General features: G+C 40.4%; 1 protein-coding gene across 1 annotated transcript in view; it reads left to right on the top strand.

Moving 5' to 3' along the window:
- Positions 1-17,315, top strand: part of LOC119426428 (guanine nucleotide exchange factor VAV3) — an 84,610-nt gene that overhangs the window by 16,327 nt on the left and 50,968 nt on the right. The window contains exon 2 of the mRNA XM_037693989.1: positions 3,934-4,050. Within this exon, the coding sequence (XP_037549917.1) occupies positions 3,934-4,050 (117 nt within the window). The remainder of the gene's footprint in view (positions 1-3,933; positions 4,051-17,315) is intronic.

Raw genomic sequence — 17,315 nt, 5'->3', positions numbered from 1 at the left:
CTTATGGTTTGGATAGATGGATGGATAATGTTGATTACTGTCCATCCGTCTGTCCGTTCCTCCATCCATCATCCATCCATCCATCCATCCAATTTTTAGTTGCAGAAGCAGTTCCAAACTTATGGTTTAGATAGATGGATGGATAATGTTGATTGCTGTCCATCCATCTGTCCATCTCATTCCACAACCTCCTCTTCCAGTTCTTCTGGGAGGACTCTTAAGGTGTTCCAAGACCAGCCAAGACACATAGTCTCTCCAATATGTCCCAGGTCTTCCCTGGGGTCTTGTCCCAGTTGGACATGCTCAGAACATGTCCCTATGGAGGTATCAAGAGGCCATCCTTACCAGATGTCCAAACCACCTCAACTGGCTCCTCTGGATGTGGAGGAGCAGCAGCTCTGCTCCAAATCTCTCCTGGAGAACTGAACTTCTTACCCGTCTGCTACCCTGCTGGAAAACTCATTTCGATCCACTTCGTCTGTGATTTTGCTCTTTCAGTCACTACTCAGAGTTCATGACCATAGGTGAGGGTAGGAACGTAAACCGATCAGTAGACGGAGAGCTTCTCCGTGCAGCTCAGCTCTCTCTTCACCAAAAAAGGCCGGTAAAGAGTTCTCATTACTGCAGAAGTTGCACCTGTCTGTCAGTCGATCTCACGCCCCCCGTCTTCTTTGACATACTTAACTGTGTAATTCTGGCCCCAAACAATGATAGCATGAAGGACTTCCTCTAATACTTGTAATAACTTTGGACCCTGAAACAGTTTCCTATTTATGTGAATGCTTAGTCAGCATCCACACTATTGTTTTCCTGTTTGTATTTATTATTACGAATTCAGGCGTGATTCTCGTTCTGCAGTTTTTAAGATATTTCAGCAATTTAGGTGTCAAAACTCCTTCAGCTCGTTTAGGGGAACAGTGCTATGACTTTTGGTTTTGGTGCAACTTTAGCTTTTTGAAATATTTAACCTTTTCTGCCACTTTTTTCTCAAAGAAAACGAATTGAGCTCATTTTCCATCCTTCACATCTTTAGATGTGTTTACAACCTTTTACTGCTCCTTTCACATTCTGTTCTGCTTCAGCTTCTTACAGCTTACTTGTGGAAATTTTAACTTTTTTCAGCTCCTTTCAGCAAATGTCAGCTGTTTTGTTCTCCTTCAGATTCTTTCTGCTAACTACAATATTTTTGTGTTTCTTTAACTTCGTTCGGCCAATTCCAGCTTGTTATGCTCCTTTTAGCTTTTACCTGTCAATTTCAGCTACTATTTAGCTGTTGTTGCAAATTTGAGCTTTTCCAGCTAATTTCACTTTTTTTAAGCTCGTGTCAACTCTTTCCAATTCCTTTGGGTAGTTTAAGCTTCTTTCTGCCTTTTCGGCTACTTTGCAGCTATTTTTGCTAATTTCTGCTATTTTTACAGCTGTTTTGTGCTCCTTTCAGATTTTTTCTGCTAACTACAACATTTTTGTATTTCTTCTAACTTCTTTATGCTAATTTCAGCTTTCAGCTTTTTTCTGCTAGTTTCAGCTTTTTCTGCTATTTCAGTTACTATTTAGCTGTTTTATGCTAATTTGAGCTTTTTCAGCTAATTCCACTTTTTTTTTTTTTAGCTAATTTCAGCTTTTTTCAGCCTAATTCAGCAAATATGTGCTCTCTCTACTTCCTTCTGTAATTTAAGCTTCTTTCTGCATTTTCAGCTACTTTTCAGCTTTTTTTTGGTCGCTAATTTCAGCTTGTTTTTAGTTAATTTCCTAAATTTTGTGCTCATTTCTGCTTATTTAAACCTAATTCAGCAAATGTGTTCTTTCTGCTTTCTTCTGCTAATTTGGGCGTGTTCTTCCATTTCAGCTACATTTCAGCATGTTTTTAGCTTATTTCAGCTGTTTTTCTGCAAGTTCTTCTGCAATAAGCATTTGCACTGCATTTTCGCACTACATGCAACTCCTCTAGTTGTACGTTTAGAACCCCCTACAATGCTTCTGCACAGAACATATCTTCGTAAAGCGGTTCTTACCTGCAGAGACCAGTAACTGGTAAACTCAGCAGAAATTGTGCCCGTTTGTGGACAGAGAACACTTTAAGGTCCAGATGTTCTGTAGGTTGATCTCAGCCATGGGAGAAAACAGGTTACACCCCAGGATGATGTCATGTCAGTTTGATTTTCTCCTCCACCCTGCAGGAAGGCCCAGCTGTGGAGGGTTGGTTAGCTCATGTGCTCTCGTTAACTCTGTCGTTCCGAGCGCTTCACCAGGACTGGGGGTCAAGTGAGGACTCCTTCTCCGAGTCGGTGCTTTCAGCTCGGTGTGCGTCGTGGGGGTGGGGCACAGAGAAGCTACATGATGACGATATAGACTGGTCCCAAAAGTCGACAAGTTTTAAGTTGCAAAAGAGGCGGCAAAACATCTCGAGTTCATTAGATGATTTAACTGATCAAGTGTTCAGGAGATCCTGCGATGACTTCTGGTTTTTACGTTTATACTTTTTAAAATCAACTTTATTTAAGATTTTCCTCATAGAAAACACAAAAAGATCTGTTCTGTTTCTTAAAAGCTTCATCTTTGACATGTTTCAGCTACTGGCTCCGTTTGTTTTTATGCCACTTTTAGTTGCTTTGTTGCTACCTTTAGCTTTTAGCTACTTTAAATTTATGCTACTTCTCTAACGCCTTAACCTTTGGCCAGACTTTTCTAGTTTTAGCTAGCCTTTTGCTACTTCTTGTTTTTAACTCAACTAAACTTTTTTATGTTTAGCTTTTAGCTACCATTAAATTTTAGCTACATCTGTGCTATCTTTTGCTTTTAACTCACCTTTTGATATTTTTAACTGCTAGCTAAACTTTTCTTATTTTTAGCTTGTTTTTTTTGCTACTTTTAACTTTGAGTGCTACCTTAAACTTTAGCTTGTTTATTTACTTTACATTTTAGCTACATCTCTGCTGCCTTAACTTCTAGCAAGCCCTTAGCTACGTTTAGCTAGCCTTTTGCTACTTCTTGTTTTTAACTCAACTAGACTTTACTTATGTTTAGTTAGTTTTTTGCTACTTTTACATTTTAGCTGCAGCCGTGCTATCTTTTGCTTTTAGATAGCCTTTTGATACTTTATGCTTTTAGCTCATCTTTTGGTATTTTTATCTTAGCTAAACTTTATTTTTAGCTAGTTTTTTGTGCAACTTTTACCTTAAGCTTTAGCTTTTTTTTTTTTTTTTACTTTTATTTTAGCTACAGCTCTGCTACCTTAACTTTTAGTCAGCTTTTTGATAGTTTTAGCTAGCATTTTGCTATTTTTTTTGCGTTTAACTCTTTGCTAGACTTTTATTGACAGCTTGTTTTTTCTTGCTACTTTTACCTTTTAGCTACAGTCATGCTACCTTTTGCTTTCAGCTAGCCTTTTGCTACTTTTAGCAGTTAGCTACCGTTTTGCTACATATAGTTTTTAGCCAGTGTTTGCTACTTATAGATAACATTTAGGTACTTTGGGATTTCAGCTTATGTTTGGCAGTGAATAAATTTGTTATCTGACCTTTGCTCGTTTTAGTTTTACACACTCAGTTTCAGCTTGTTCAGCAGATTTCAGCAGCGCTAACGCTGCTCTTTCACAGCTAGTTTCTTTAGCTGTTTTTGTTGCGTCGTCCTGCTTTAGTACTACAAATAAACGTTAGCTTAGATAGAAAAAAAAGCACAAAATAAAACCTTAAAGTTAGTTTTTTTTCTTCAGAACACATAAATGAATTAGCATTTTGTTTTGCATAATTTGTTATTCAACTGGCGGCCCGGGGGCCAAATCAGGGCCATGGGTGTGCTCAGTTCGGCCCACCATCGGGCTCATTTTTAAACCAAACTCGACTTTAACTTTAAAACAAACTTTAACGACATTAACTGCTGGATTCGTGCCCGAGTGTTTCCTGCCACCGACTCACCTCTCTGTCCTCCCGACAGTTCCTGTGCCTGAAGAACATCAGGACGTTCCTGGCGGCGTGCAGCGACACATTCGGGATGAAGAAAAGCGAACTGTTCGACGCCTTCGACCTTTTCGACGTCAGGAACTTTGGGAAGGTAAGGAGGCCGCAGACGCGCTCGGCTCCTCGTCGCTCCAGATGTTTGGAAGGTAGTTCTCTTATCGTTTGCTCACACAGCTGTCTGAGGCTCTCTGACCCCCACAAGAACTTCTCTGGAGCTTTAGTGAGAAATCTCAGCCTTTAGAGGAGCTAAAGAGCTGCAGACATCAGCGTCTCATATCTAGAGTGTATAGTATGGGGGGGGCTGGAAGTCTGAGGAAATGTAAAGAGGTTGTTAACATCATGCTGGAAGCCATCTCTGTCAGATGATGCAGAAATGAACAGTAGACCTTCAAACATTCAGTCATTTATCACTTTGTTAAATATAAGCGTGTCTGAAGGCGGCTGCATGACTTGCACGTTGACAAGTTCGGTTTGAACTTCCTGTTTCGGGCCAGCGGGTCAGGTGGCAACTCTCTGATCAAACTCGGCCGCTTGTGAAACAGTTGCGATGATCGGCGCCCGGCGGCCGCGGCCCTCTTTGTGTAACGTTTCTTGAGCCAGAAAGCTGAAACACTTCGGCTGTTTCAACAGAATAAGGGAAGTGGCGAGCCTCGGCTTGGAGCTGAAACAGGCGGGACAGAAAGAGCCCCGTTTCAGAAACGCTGACTCAGCGCTCGGACCTTTGTCTTCATGTTTTTTTAGGTTTTCAGTTATAAAACCACTTCTGCAGACTTTGTGCTGTTTTAGACGTTCATTTCAAAACATTCAGCTCATTCAGGCGATGCATGACTATTGGATTTCATAACGTTTATGCTTTTTAACTTTATTTTTTATTTACATAAAACTAGCTGACTAGTTTCCTACCCAAAATCTGCTTTAGCTTACTGGCTCTACTTTTGTCTTTTCATGCTTTTTTAGTTTTTATCTGTAGTTCTGATATTTTTTACTTTTAAGCTACCATTCTGCTACTGTTAGCATTTAGCTACCATTTTGCCGTTTTCCCTTTTAGCTGTTATCCTGCTACTTTTAGGGCTTTTGGACAGCCTTTTGTTGCTTTAGCTTCTTGCTAGCCTTTTGTTACCGTCAACTTTTAGTTTACCGTTTGTTATTTTTAGCTAGCCTTTGCTACCTTAGTTTATCCTTTTGCTACTTTTAGCTTTAAAAATCTTTTGTTGCTTTATCTGCCTTGCTAGCCTTTTGTTACTTTTAGCTAGCTTTTTCTTCTTTTATTTAGCCTTTTTCTACTTTTAGTATTTAATGTATTATTTGCTGCTTTTAACAATCCTTTGCTACCTGTAGCATTTAGTTAGCCTTTTGCTAATTTTAGCTTTGAAACAACCTTTTATTTTTGCTTTAGATTCTTGTCAAGGTTTTGTTACTTTTAGTTAACTTTTTGCTACTTTTATTTAGCTTTTTATTTAGCCTTTATCAACTAGTGAACTGTATGCTGCTTTTAGCTAGCCTTTTGCTATCTTTAGCATTTAGTGTTTTGTTGCTAATTTTAGCTTTGAGACAACTTGCTGCTTTTTGTTATTGCCAGTTTTGTTGGTTTTAGTTAGGTTTTTGCTACTTTTGTTTAGCCTTTTGCTACCTTTAGCATTTACTGAATTGTTTCATGTTTTTAGTTAGCCTTCTGCTACCTTTAGCATTTAGTTAGGTATTTGCTAATATTAGCTTAGAAATTAATTTTTGCTTACTGAAACAAAAATCGTCTCTAACAAGTACCAAATTTCCAAACACCAGGCTTTATTATTATTATTATTATCATTATTATTACTATTATTATCATTATTATTACTATTATTATTATTATTATTATTATTATTATTATTATTATTACTATTATTATCATTATTATTACTATTATTATTGTTATTATTATTATTTTGGACAAAGACTCAACTGTTGAATCAGATTGAGACCAGCTCTAAAATAAACAGGCACACAGCAGCTGCTATTAAAACGACAGAAGGCGAAAAATGCTGAGCAGCAGCTAAACCCCCTCCTCACACCGTTAGCCTCGACAGGAGCAACCGAGCGAGGCGCGCTAACGGCCTGCAGCCCGATTCCAGCTTGTTAGATTCACTGGAGGCAACGTGTCAACTTTAAATCATCAAAGTGTTCGACTGCAGCCGAGTCAGATCCCCCGAGGAGGAGGAGGAGGAGGAGGAGGAGGAGGAGGAGGAGGATGAGGAGGAAGACAACATCAGTGTAACAGAACACAGATTAACCTAACAAGCTACAGTTTCTGCTACAATAAGTGTCAAATAAGCTGAAACTAAGCTGTTAAAGTTAAATTAGCAAAACAAAAGCTAAAAGCTAAACTTAGCAATACAGGATCTGCAAGTTAACTCCATCAAAATTGTTGCCAAAAGCTAAAATCAGCAAAACAGTAGCTAAAAGCTAGAATTATTAGAACAGTAACTCAAAGCTAAAACATGCAAAACTGTAGATAAAAACTAAAAAAGACAATTAAGTAGCTAAACATGAACTAGTAAAACTGAATGTAAAAAGTTTGTAGCAGGAGCTGAAATTTAAAAACAGAAAGTAGTTTAAGTAAAGGTAAAGCTACATAAGCTTAACTAAAGCTAACTAAAATAAGCTAAATGTTGAATTACCAAAATAACAGCTAAAAGCTACTAAGACCTAAGCTACTAAGCAATAAAGCTAAAATCAGCTAAAAAAGTATACAAAAGGTTAAAATTAGCAAACATTGGTTAGAATTAGCGAAACCGTAGCTAAAAGCTAAAATTGTGAGAAGTTGCTAAAATCTACGATTTGTTAATCATCAAATTAAGCTACAACCTGCAGAACAGTAAGTAAAAGCTAAAACAGAAGAAACAGACCGTGACAGAACTCGTCACAGCCTCTAATTGACACAGTGAGGTCACATGACCTAGAGTGGAGCGGCCTCTGAGCAAAACACTAACTTTTGGAGCCATTTTGGTTCAAGATGGCTGCCACAGCTACCTCAGAGAAATCAAAATTGACTATAACTCGGCCGTTCTTTGAGATATTGAGCTGAGATTTAGTATGGTTGTAGCTGAGAGCGAGTTGATATACATTCCTAATGCAAATAAAATATCCAAGATGGCCGCCTTAGCTAAAAGGGGAAAATACAATAACAATTTTAAAATATATTGAGCTGAAATTTGGTGTGGTGGTAGCTGAGAGCGAACCCCAACACATACTGTCCAATCAAAATGTTTAAATGGCCGCAACGCAGCAGTCCCCATCAATTTTAGTTACCGTTTAGCTCCTTGCTCAAACGTAGCCGTTTTTAGCTTTTAGCAACTGTTCTGCGGATTTTAATTTTTCGCTTTTGCTCTGCCTATTTTAGCTTCTGTTTCGTTACTTTCAGCTATTGTGCTAGTCATTTTAGCATCTCTGTTTTCTTAATTTTAGCTTTGATTTTGCTGCTTGTAGCTTTTTGCTACTATTTTGCGGTTTTTAGCTTTTTGCTGCTTAAAATTTTTAGCTTGTTCTATGCTTGTTGCGGCTTCTGTTTCGTTACTTTCAACTGTTGTTTGGCTAATTCTTGCAGCTCTTGTTTTGCTATTTATAGCTGTAGTACCGCTCCTTTTAGCTCTTTGCTACTTGTTTTTCGTTTTTAGCATGCGCTATGCTTATTTTAGCTACATTTTAGCCATATTTATGCTCATTTCAGGCCCTGGTTTACTCGTATTAGCATCCCCTTTAATGTTTTCCCTTTACTCAGTTTAGCGTTTTCATTAAATGTCAGTGGGGTGCTTCGGCTCGCAGCGTTCCTCCGGTTCGGACAGCTGTCGGCGCGTTCACAGCTCCACAGGTCAGACAAGTTAATAGTAGGTTTAAGAGGCAGACAGCCACAAAGTGAAACCTCCCACTCCATGCTGGAAACTTTCACCTCATTATCCACTTCAAGGCTGCGAGGAAACCCCATCAATGTGTTTTTAATACAACTGATAGGAGTCAGATGAGTCGGTGTTCCTCCCCCTTCAGCTCGGCCTCAGAGTGCACGGATGAGTCCGACCCAACAGATCTGCTGCAGCCGAATTGATCAGTCAGAGGAAGAAACTCCCATCAATAACCTTTATATATCAATCTTTGTCCTCTCAGATCTGCTTTAAATGCCGTGTCAAAATCAAAACTTCTAATTTGTCCCATCTGAAAGTGGTGACACGTCTGCAGATGTTCTGGTCCAGATGAGTGAATCGGCTACAGCTGCGATAACAACTCGTTCTGCGAGGTTCTTTACCTCGATGAGGTTAAAGACAGCAGGCAGCATCTTGCGGTGCGTTCAGGGAAAGCTGGGACATCAAGACTTTGGATCGTCAGCACCATCAGACGAACAGTTCTGATCCGATCAGAATGAACCGAAACAGCTGCAGCCGCACATTTACACCATCGTTCTGTAAAAATGTATTTTATTAATTCATAAATCAGTAATTTCAGTTCATATTTTAGATTATTTAAAAAAATACTCATGGAAATGCACAAATTCCACCAAAACATCAAATCTGCTTCTGCATAGTTCCTCTATTTTTATCTTCTTATGCTATGTTTCACTTTGAGCTACTGTTCAGCTCTTATTAGCTAATGTTAGGTGTGTGTTAGCTTTAAGCTACTTATTTTTTAGTTTTAAGCAGCAATTCTGCTCTTTACATTTTTGTTATGGTTTAGCTAACATTAACATTTTAGCTTTTGTTTTGCTTAACTTTAATGTTTTGCTTATGCATGCTGTATTGCTAATTTAGCTGTACCATCTTTTCACTTTTGTAGCTATCGTTTTTGTTTATTTTAGCTTTAGCTACAGTCTGATGACTTTTAGGAACTTTTACAAAGAAGCCTGGATAATACCTGGATGACTGAGCATGGACTTTGTTGTTTTACAAAGACGCTTTTAGGAAATGTTTTGCTAGTTATTGCATTTGTTTTGGTAAATTTATCAACTGTTTATCCAATTGCTTATCAATTGTTTTCGTAATTTTAGCTTCATCATCTTTAGGTAATTTTAGCTACTATTTTACTTTCTGTTTGGTTAATTTCAACTATAGTTTTGCTAACTTTAGCCGTTGTTCAGCTAATTATAGCTACTGTTTTGATGATAAAGTTTTACATTTTCTTTAGCATATTTTAGCTATTGGTTTGCTAATTTTAGCGAAAGTTTAGCTAATATTAGCATTTGTTTGTTTTTACTCACTTGCTTTTTTAGCGACTGCTTGGTAGTTTTTAGCTACAGTTCAGTACTACAATTCATTAGTACTACTGAATTAGTATTACAATTCAGTAGTGGGTGATTTCAAATATTCATGTTGATGTTCAAAGTGATAGCTCATGTATAACCTTTAAAAATGTAATAAAATCAATTAGTTTTACCCAAAACGTCCACACAGCTACTCATTGTCATCATCACACTCTTGATCTGGTTCTGATTTATGACACGGAGAGTAAGTACTCATTAATACATCTGGTTCTTCACCGTTTGATGTTTTTTTTAAGCCAAATTGATTATTGATATCACTTTTTTTTTCTTTCTGACTAAACTTTCCAACATTTTGAAAACCATCTATTTATCTTCCCACAGACTTCACATTTCTTATACTTTTTAAATACATTAAAATATCTGCATTTCGTCAGCTTATTTTATTATAACAGAAAGTTCCAGACTCTTATTGGGCTTCATGTATGAAAGTTGACGGGTATTGGATTGCATTAGGACCCGTCGACGTTTATTCAGAAAATATAGTTCAAGTTACTCAGCATTTTATGCAGGAAGTGTTCGGTTGCTTGCCCTGAAGAGACGGTAATGTCAAAGTGTTTCATCTCAGCATGGTGCTGGTACTGAGGTTGCCTGGCTGTGCAAACATGCCAGGTATTTATAGGCCACCGCTGAGAGAAGCCGAAGCGAAGAGACTGTGGTCAAGATCAAAGATGAGAACAACTCGCGTGCAGGTCGACAAACCGAGCCTCGTTTCTTTGCCGTCCTACTTTCTGACAGATTTACAAACTCCCCAGATTCAACACGGCGTGTAAACCTGCATGGAACTAGATCTTAATGCAGAAAAATAAGATTTACAGTACGTTTGGTAGCTTTGCATGAGAGAGCGTAAGCTTGTCTTAGAAACACTTGCAATATTTACCTTTTGTCTATGATTTTGTTTAATTCAGAGAATGATTCATTACATGGAAGTCTGCAAAAAAAGACATTTTGTTGTCTGGGTGTCTTAAACCTGGACGACATCTTGTACTGAAACTGTGGCTCCTCGGACTGAAGAAGTCTTTTGGATGAAGGACGAACCGTCTCGGCAAATAAAGAAACCATCCGGATCTGAACATTGTTGGATTCGTCAGTTTCTTTATTCGTCATACTCACCACATGTGGTGGAAGGAAACTGTGTACACAGGGTTCCAGTTACATCCAGCAAAAGTACAAAATGTAAAAGAAAAATAATTGACAATAATTACCAATTATTGTCAAATTTCAAACATTATCATTTATCGCAATAATTTCGCTGAGCAAAATTTGTTATCATGACAGGCCTACTTGCTGCCCTTCCACTTGGTCTCTTGGACACATAAAACATCTACCTTCCTTCTCTGCATCAAGCCAGCCAGCTCTCTACCTTTGCTTGCACGGTCCCCACATTTAAGAGTTGCAACCCTCAGTCCTCCATTCTTGATTTTCCTCTTCTCTCTGTCTCCTGACACGTTTCCCTCCTCAAAGTTGTTCCACTAACAGTATCACATTTTCCGCCCACACCCTGTTTGTCAACAGCACTGGTGGCGGTCGTTGTTAACCCGGGCCTCGACCGATCTATTATGGTGTCATTTGGATGAACTCGCGTAATTGTTTTAGCAAAAGTGTTGTACGTCAGATACCCTTCCTGACACAACCCTCACCACTTTCCTGGGCTTGAACCAGCATGAGATACACCGGCTTGTGCTTCATAATTGCTGATTAAAAACAAAAAAAACATGCTAACAATCAATAATGATTATTTAAGAACTACTCCTGATCTACCAATCTTTATTTGAAAAGCTCACTCCAGTAGTTTCAGTCATGAAAGTGGTGGAACCTCCGAAGGTGGACAACAAAACCGAGACTATGATTTCAAGTGAACACAAAAACAAACCGTGAATGTTGAAGGATATTTTTCACCAACTTGTCTCTTAATAGTCTCAGCTCGGGGATATAGCACAAGAATCAGACTCTTGGCCCTCACCTTACGTATCTCTAAAGCTGAGCCCCGTCACAGACGCAGCTGATTTCAGCTGCTTTAATCCAGGATCTTTCAGTCTTGATCCACATCTCGTGGCTGTAGGTGACGGTTGGACGATGGACCAGTAAATTGAGAGCTTTCCCTCTCAGCTCAGCTTCTTCTTCACCACAACAGACAGGCGTAACAAACGTATCACTGATCTGCAGAGTATAGCTTTTCAGGTCCAGCCATGATTATTGATGAGGGGAAGCTGTGGATGAGTGGTTAGAGCAGTCGTCCTCCAGTGGGAGAGTTGGGAGTTCGATTCCACCAGCAGTCACATGATGAAGTGTCCCTGGGCAAAACACTGACCCCTCATTGCCTCTGATGTGTGAATGTGATTTAAAGCACTGATTAGTCTCCACAGGTTCAGATTAGCTTTGCATAGATCTAATAGAGTGCTGTATGAATGGGTACACGAGGGCACAGATTGTAGTGTAAAACACTGAGTATCTTGAAAAGACAAAGGTGCTATATAAGTACAGTCTATTTACCATTTACCATTATAACGATTACTCCGTGACATGCCCAGCTCAGATCTTTCTGATCTTGGATTTGTGACCTCTGCTGGTGTTTGGCACTTGGATCTTGTGGGTTTGGATGTTGAGATGTTGTGGATCCAGATTCTCGACCAGATTTTCCTCGAGTCATTCTTGAACAGCAGAGGAAATGGTTTGTTGTGGTAGAGGATGTTTTTCTTGGGGCATTGTGGTACTTCCGAGTGGTCAAGGGTAACCACCATTGAAAAAAAAGAAGCTACTTTTTAATCACTTAAACTGTAAAAAGTGAGGTTTAAGCCAAAGCTACTGAGTTTTCCACAGCATCAGTCGGTAACGGACATCTATAATTGTTCAGGTTAGCCCCTGGTTGGTTCATGCACATCAGTAATTTCCAAAATGTCTCCACACCAGAAATGTGTCTCGTCTATACTCCTGACTTTGTTCAGAAACGAGGGTCAAGCTGTTTGCAGATGATGACAAGGTGTATTCATAAAGAACACAAAACGCTCACTTTCCGGTCATTTTTCTCTTCCAATGTTTTCAATGAAGCACCGTTAACATTTGTTTATTTCCCCCCACTTCACCTTTGAGTATCTGCCGTTTCCATTAAAAAAGAGACACAGTAACAAGTTTGATTTTTTAACTACAACTAGTGCAGTTCCTGTCCAACAGATTTTTAAAAGAAAATCCTAAATGAGGTTCTGGAGGCGGCAGCCGTCACGGGATTTCACCGGAACATGAACGCTCTTCTGATTTCAGTGAGACGTTTCTGTATGTGAATAATTTTCAGAAACCAAGTAGAGAGTGTGTGTGAGTCAACAATGATTCTTCCAGATGCTCAAGGCTCCCGCTATGGGGGGGGGATTGGGGTTTGTATTGCTTCTTAAAAGGTGGAGTGGGCGGATGTTTCAAGTGGGGGACGGTTCTAAAGGCTAATCTCGGTCCTCCATCCTCAGAAAATCCACACTCACCTCGCAATATGCTCACCAACTGTTCAGAGTTACGTAATCTCCTGAAAAAGGCAGCTTTAGACCAGACGAAAAGAGAAAAGAAGCTGAAAGAAGACACGAAGGCAGCCTCGAGGACCCTCCTTTGGGTTCTAGTGTTCAGGAAACATTCTGATGAGGATAACAGCAATTCAGAGTTTATAACTTTACTTAAGGAGGATTATGCACAAGTGACCACTAAATATTCTAACACAGTTTGAAGCCAACATCAGGACAGTGAGCTTCATACGTTCTTTTTTTTTTTTTTTTTTAATGGACACGGGGATGAAAAACAAAGAAGAAAACAAAGCAGAAAACTGGGAGAAGTGTTAAAAGGGAAAGAAGGAGATAGGAATAAGAGAGAGTTATAAAGAGAACACAAATCAACATCATTGAAGTCTGCCTCTAGACCTGCGGCAAGAAAAAAAAAGACAAAACCGAGAAACCACAACAAACAACATATATAATGATACTTATAACATCATTAGAAAGTATTTTATACAGTACATGGTAATACATGTACATGTAGAGGATGTTTTTCTTGGGGCGTTGTGGTACTTCCGAGTGGTCAAGGGTAAGGGTAAGGGCCACCACAACCCAGTTGAGTGTGTATCTGATAAACACCTGGATCTAAACACCTGTGTGAGCATGCTTGTCACTATAAGGTTTCTCCATAAAAAAGTTCAATAGTGGATGTGGGGACCCACAGACACGTCCCCACAGGACACGATGGTAACACAAGGAAGACCGGAGCCACAGACACACAGCGGCCCCCAAGCCCAGAGTTCCGGGAGTCTCCGAACAGGAACAACTGCACCCCCCAGAGAAAAGCAAAGGGAAGCCCCGGGTGATCCCCAGTGGCCACAATGCAGAAACCCCAGGAGGGCTGCAGCGACGAGTCCATAGGCCTCGCCGGCAACCCGCCCCTCCAGAGTACCACCACCCAGCCCCAGATGCCGAGAGCCGCCAATGCACTGGCGGCAGGGGGGCCACCACGGGGAAGCACGACGGGGAAGTAGACCCCACATGCATGTATATCTGTGAGAGAAATTCTCATTTAGGCATCATTTTAGCTGAATTATGTATTGTTTTATTTTGTGTTTTTAATGTTGTGAAGTGTCCTTGGATGTTTTGAAAGGTGCTAACAAATAAAATGCATTATTATTATTATTATTATTATTATTATTATTATTATCGTTGAGAGCGTATACTGCAGTTAAGGGTCTGAAGTTGCTACTCTCTCCTTGAGGCTGTAGGTCCCACTCCTTTCAGAGCCAAATGGATTCTTCTTCTCCATTTTGCTTTGTTTCATGTATCGTCTGTTGTGAGATGAGTGTCTTCATATCCCGCTGGATCATGTCCGTCTACCTCTTCTTTTTCCAGCCCCTGATATGTTGACCGAAAACGTCTGTGTTTAATAGCCTTTTTACCTTGTTTCATCTTCCATTCACTGCACATGCTCATACCATCTCATTCTTGATTCCTGTATCTTATGCGTGATGCATGCCACGCCGAGCGCTTTTCTGATATCGTCATTTCGCCGTCTGTCCTTGAGGGATACTTGTAGAATCCCACGTAGCATCCGCATTTCTGTTCTTTCCAGGAGTTCCTCTTCCTTTCTCTTTAATGTCCATACCTCAGCTCCATAAAGCAATACTGGGTGCTCCATCATCTTGTACACTTTCCCTTTAATATGAATCGGCATCCATTTGTCACAAAGCACTCCTGTCAGCTCCTTCCATTTTTGCCACATCGCACCAATTCTGTGTTTAACGTCTTCTTCACAGCTTCCATTGACATTTATCACTGACCCCAGATATTTGAACGGTTCGACCTGCTTCAGTCCATTTCCTCTATTATCATTAAGGTCTCGTTAGCTTTCGAGCAGACCATAGTCTTTGTTTTTGCTACGGTTATTTTCAAACCTTTACTCTCATTTGCCTGCTGCCACCGTCTGAAACTATCTTGTAGATTAACTTCAGAATCTTCAGCCACAGCTAGGTCATCTGCATACAACATATCCCACGGCACTTCTCACCTAATAAGCTCAGTAACTGCGTTCATCACAACAATAAACAACAGTGGGCTGAGACATGAACCCTGATGAATGCCAACTTTAATCTCAGATGCTGTTGAAGTTGCTACTAACAGTGGTTAGACCTGTTGCCTCACAGCAAGAAGGTTGCAGGTTCTCCTCCTGGCATTTCTATGTGAAGTTTCCTCCCACAGACTTAAAATGAGCATGGTAGGTTTAATGGCAACTCTAAATTGTCATTAGGTGCAGGAAACAGTGAAAGTTGTTTGTCTTATTTGTCTCCATGTGTCCCTGTGATGGACTGGAGACGTGTCCAGGGTTCCCCCCTCCTCCTGAGCAGTGACTGCTGGAGATGGACACCAGCTCCCTGCGACCCTGAATGGAAACGAGCTGTGTAAAGGAAAGTAATGGATGGCTATTCTTGTTGAAATCTGTGCGATCATCCTTTCATTTCAGTTTGTGAAAGCATCTCTCAGTTTTTGGTCTTAAACGGTTTCAAGCTTTTTTTTTTTTTTAATTGGAGAATCAAGCATCATAATTTAATTTGTGGCTTTCAATTATTGTAGTGAAATTCCCTGACAAATACATCTGCTCCCAGCTGCGTGACTCGTGTGTAGAACCTCCACAGAGTGAAAGCTCCTAGTTCCAGTGGGGTGTCCCCAGGGTATGCTAAATGATGCTAACCCCCACTCTGCCGTATAGATGTGACGGGCTGCGTTGGCTATTTGTAGCTGGAGCTTCAGCTGCTCAGATCAAGATCTGAAGACATTTGTTACAATGAAGTAGAATTTTTTAATATGTGCTCCCATCAAACACTCTCAGTCTGTTCATCTATCCATCTTGCAAGCTCAATAACTTGAAAAAGTAATTGAGGTATCGGCGTTCTTTTTGGTATGAGGCTGCATATAGGTGTAAGAAAGGTCCCTACTGAAAATTGGATTGCTGCTTCAAAATCCAAGATGACCACCACCATATACAGGTACATATGAACTGGCCATTGCACCTGGTGGTGGATCAAACTGCTCCCTCCACCTGCCAGTATCTGTCACTCTGAGCTGCCTCTGTTCTTCTACAGCGTAACTCCTACCCACTGGAAGATCTTGCACCAAAAACATTAAGGTTTAGATGCACTTCCTGTTTAATTTCAGCCCAGAAAAATACTCATCTCGAAAACTACAAACATTCACTGTTCAAATCCCTCAGCGACAGGGGACACGGGCGTACCGTTTCATCGGACTGTTCTGCTTGGGTTTTATGGCTTGATGTTGTGAACTTCAAGAGGAGCGCTTTAACCTGAACAGAAGAACATTTAGCAGTTTAAAACTAATCAGATTTAATTATTTTGTTTACTCCAGCCTGTTGTGTCGATCGCCTACAGCGTTTCAATAAAAGCAGTGAAGATGGTGCTTCATTGTGGGGTTTAAAAACCAGCGACTGACTGGTTGTGTTTATTTACCGGAATGGAAAAATTGGAAAATTCTTCTTTCCAGGTGTTTTATGCCTCGAGCCAGTTAGCTCGGTCTGCTTACCATATTCAACTGAGATTTGGGTTTATGGTAGTGAGGGTTTGTTGGGTATCGTTCTGCTCAAAAATCATAATCCAGCATAGATGGATGCACCAATTAAGGGCTGACATGTAAAGTACCACAATGAATTGCTGTGCCAGGTGCACCATGATCCACAGCCCTGTCTGGAGCTTGGTCTACTTTCAAACAGAAATGTTGTAAATCAAGAAGAAACCAAAGCACAAGATGGTGCATCCTCTGCTTGAATCACATCTGAGCAGCTGGAGCGTGAAATAATCCAGCAGACAGACTTTAATGAAACTTTTAATGAAATAATCACTGGCTGCACATCTACAACTAATTAACTTGTGGAGTCAGCCCAATTCAAGATGGTTGCCACGGCTAATCAACGTTAGCCATCAGTGCCTTTAATGTCCTGTACTTCAAATGTATGATTGTGTAATAAAAAATGGTTTGTGTAACTTTACAAGTCTCATTTAGAGGTAAGATCTGATATTACAGGAGCACGGGCATCTGTTCTAGACATTGCGCTCCTTTGATCGGAGATCCACTGAAAGAGTTGAAAGCGCTGAAATCCTCAGTGGGTGTTTTCTCCCCCCGTCCCATGTGTCACACCGAATTACGTGCTGCTCCCCATCAGGACGGCAGGGTCTGCCTTCATCTGCTTGTTTACGGAGCTCAGATTTGGCACATCAGATGCGTTGCATCACTCTGTTCGCTTTATGTGCGAAAACCGTGCAAACGTGTGATCACATGAGCAACCAGCCCCGCTGTTAGTGACTTTACTCATTCAAGAGGTGGGGGCTGGAGTGAAGGATGCTGAGGATGTGCCCCTGAGGGTGTGTGAGCTGGTGTGAGTGTGTGTCCGGCAGGGCCTTCATAGATGTTGAATTGATCTACCTGGACAGCAGGAATGACCTCACTCCTCTACGCTGTAGAGATGGGGTCATTTAGGAGGGAGGGAAGAAAAACAAAACCACTATAAGACCAGTCTGTAGGACCACTATAGGACCAGTCTGTAGGACCACTATA

The sequence above is a fragment of the Nematolebias whitei genome, chromosome 20 (genome assembly GCF_014905685.2).
Source record: "Nematolebias whitei isolate Nwh7 chromosome 20, NemWhi1, whole genome shotgun sequence".
NCBI classification, from domain to species: domain Eukaryota; kingdom Metazoa; phylum Chordata; class Actinopteri; order Cyprinodontiformes; family Rivulidae; genus Nematolebias; species Nematolebias whitei.
The sequence above is the reverse complement of the archived record's forward strand: the minus strand, read 5'-3'. Positions and strand labels throughout refer to the sequence as shown.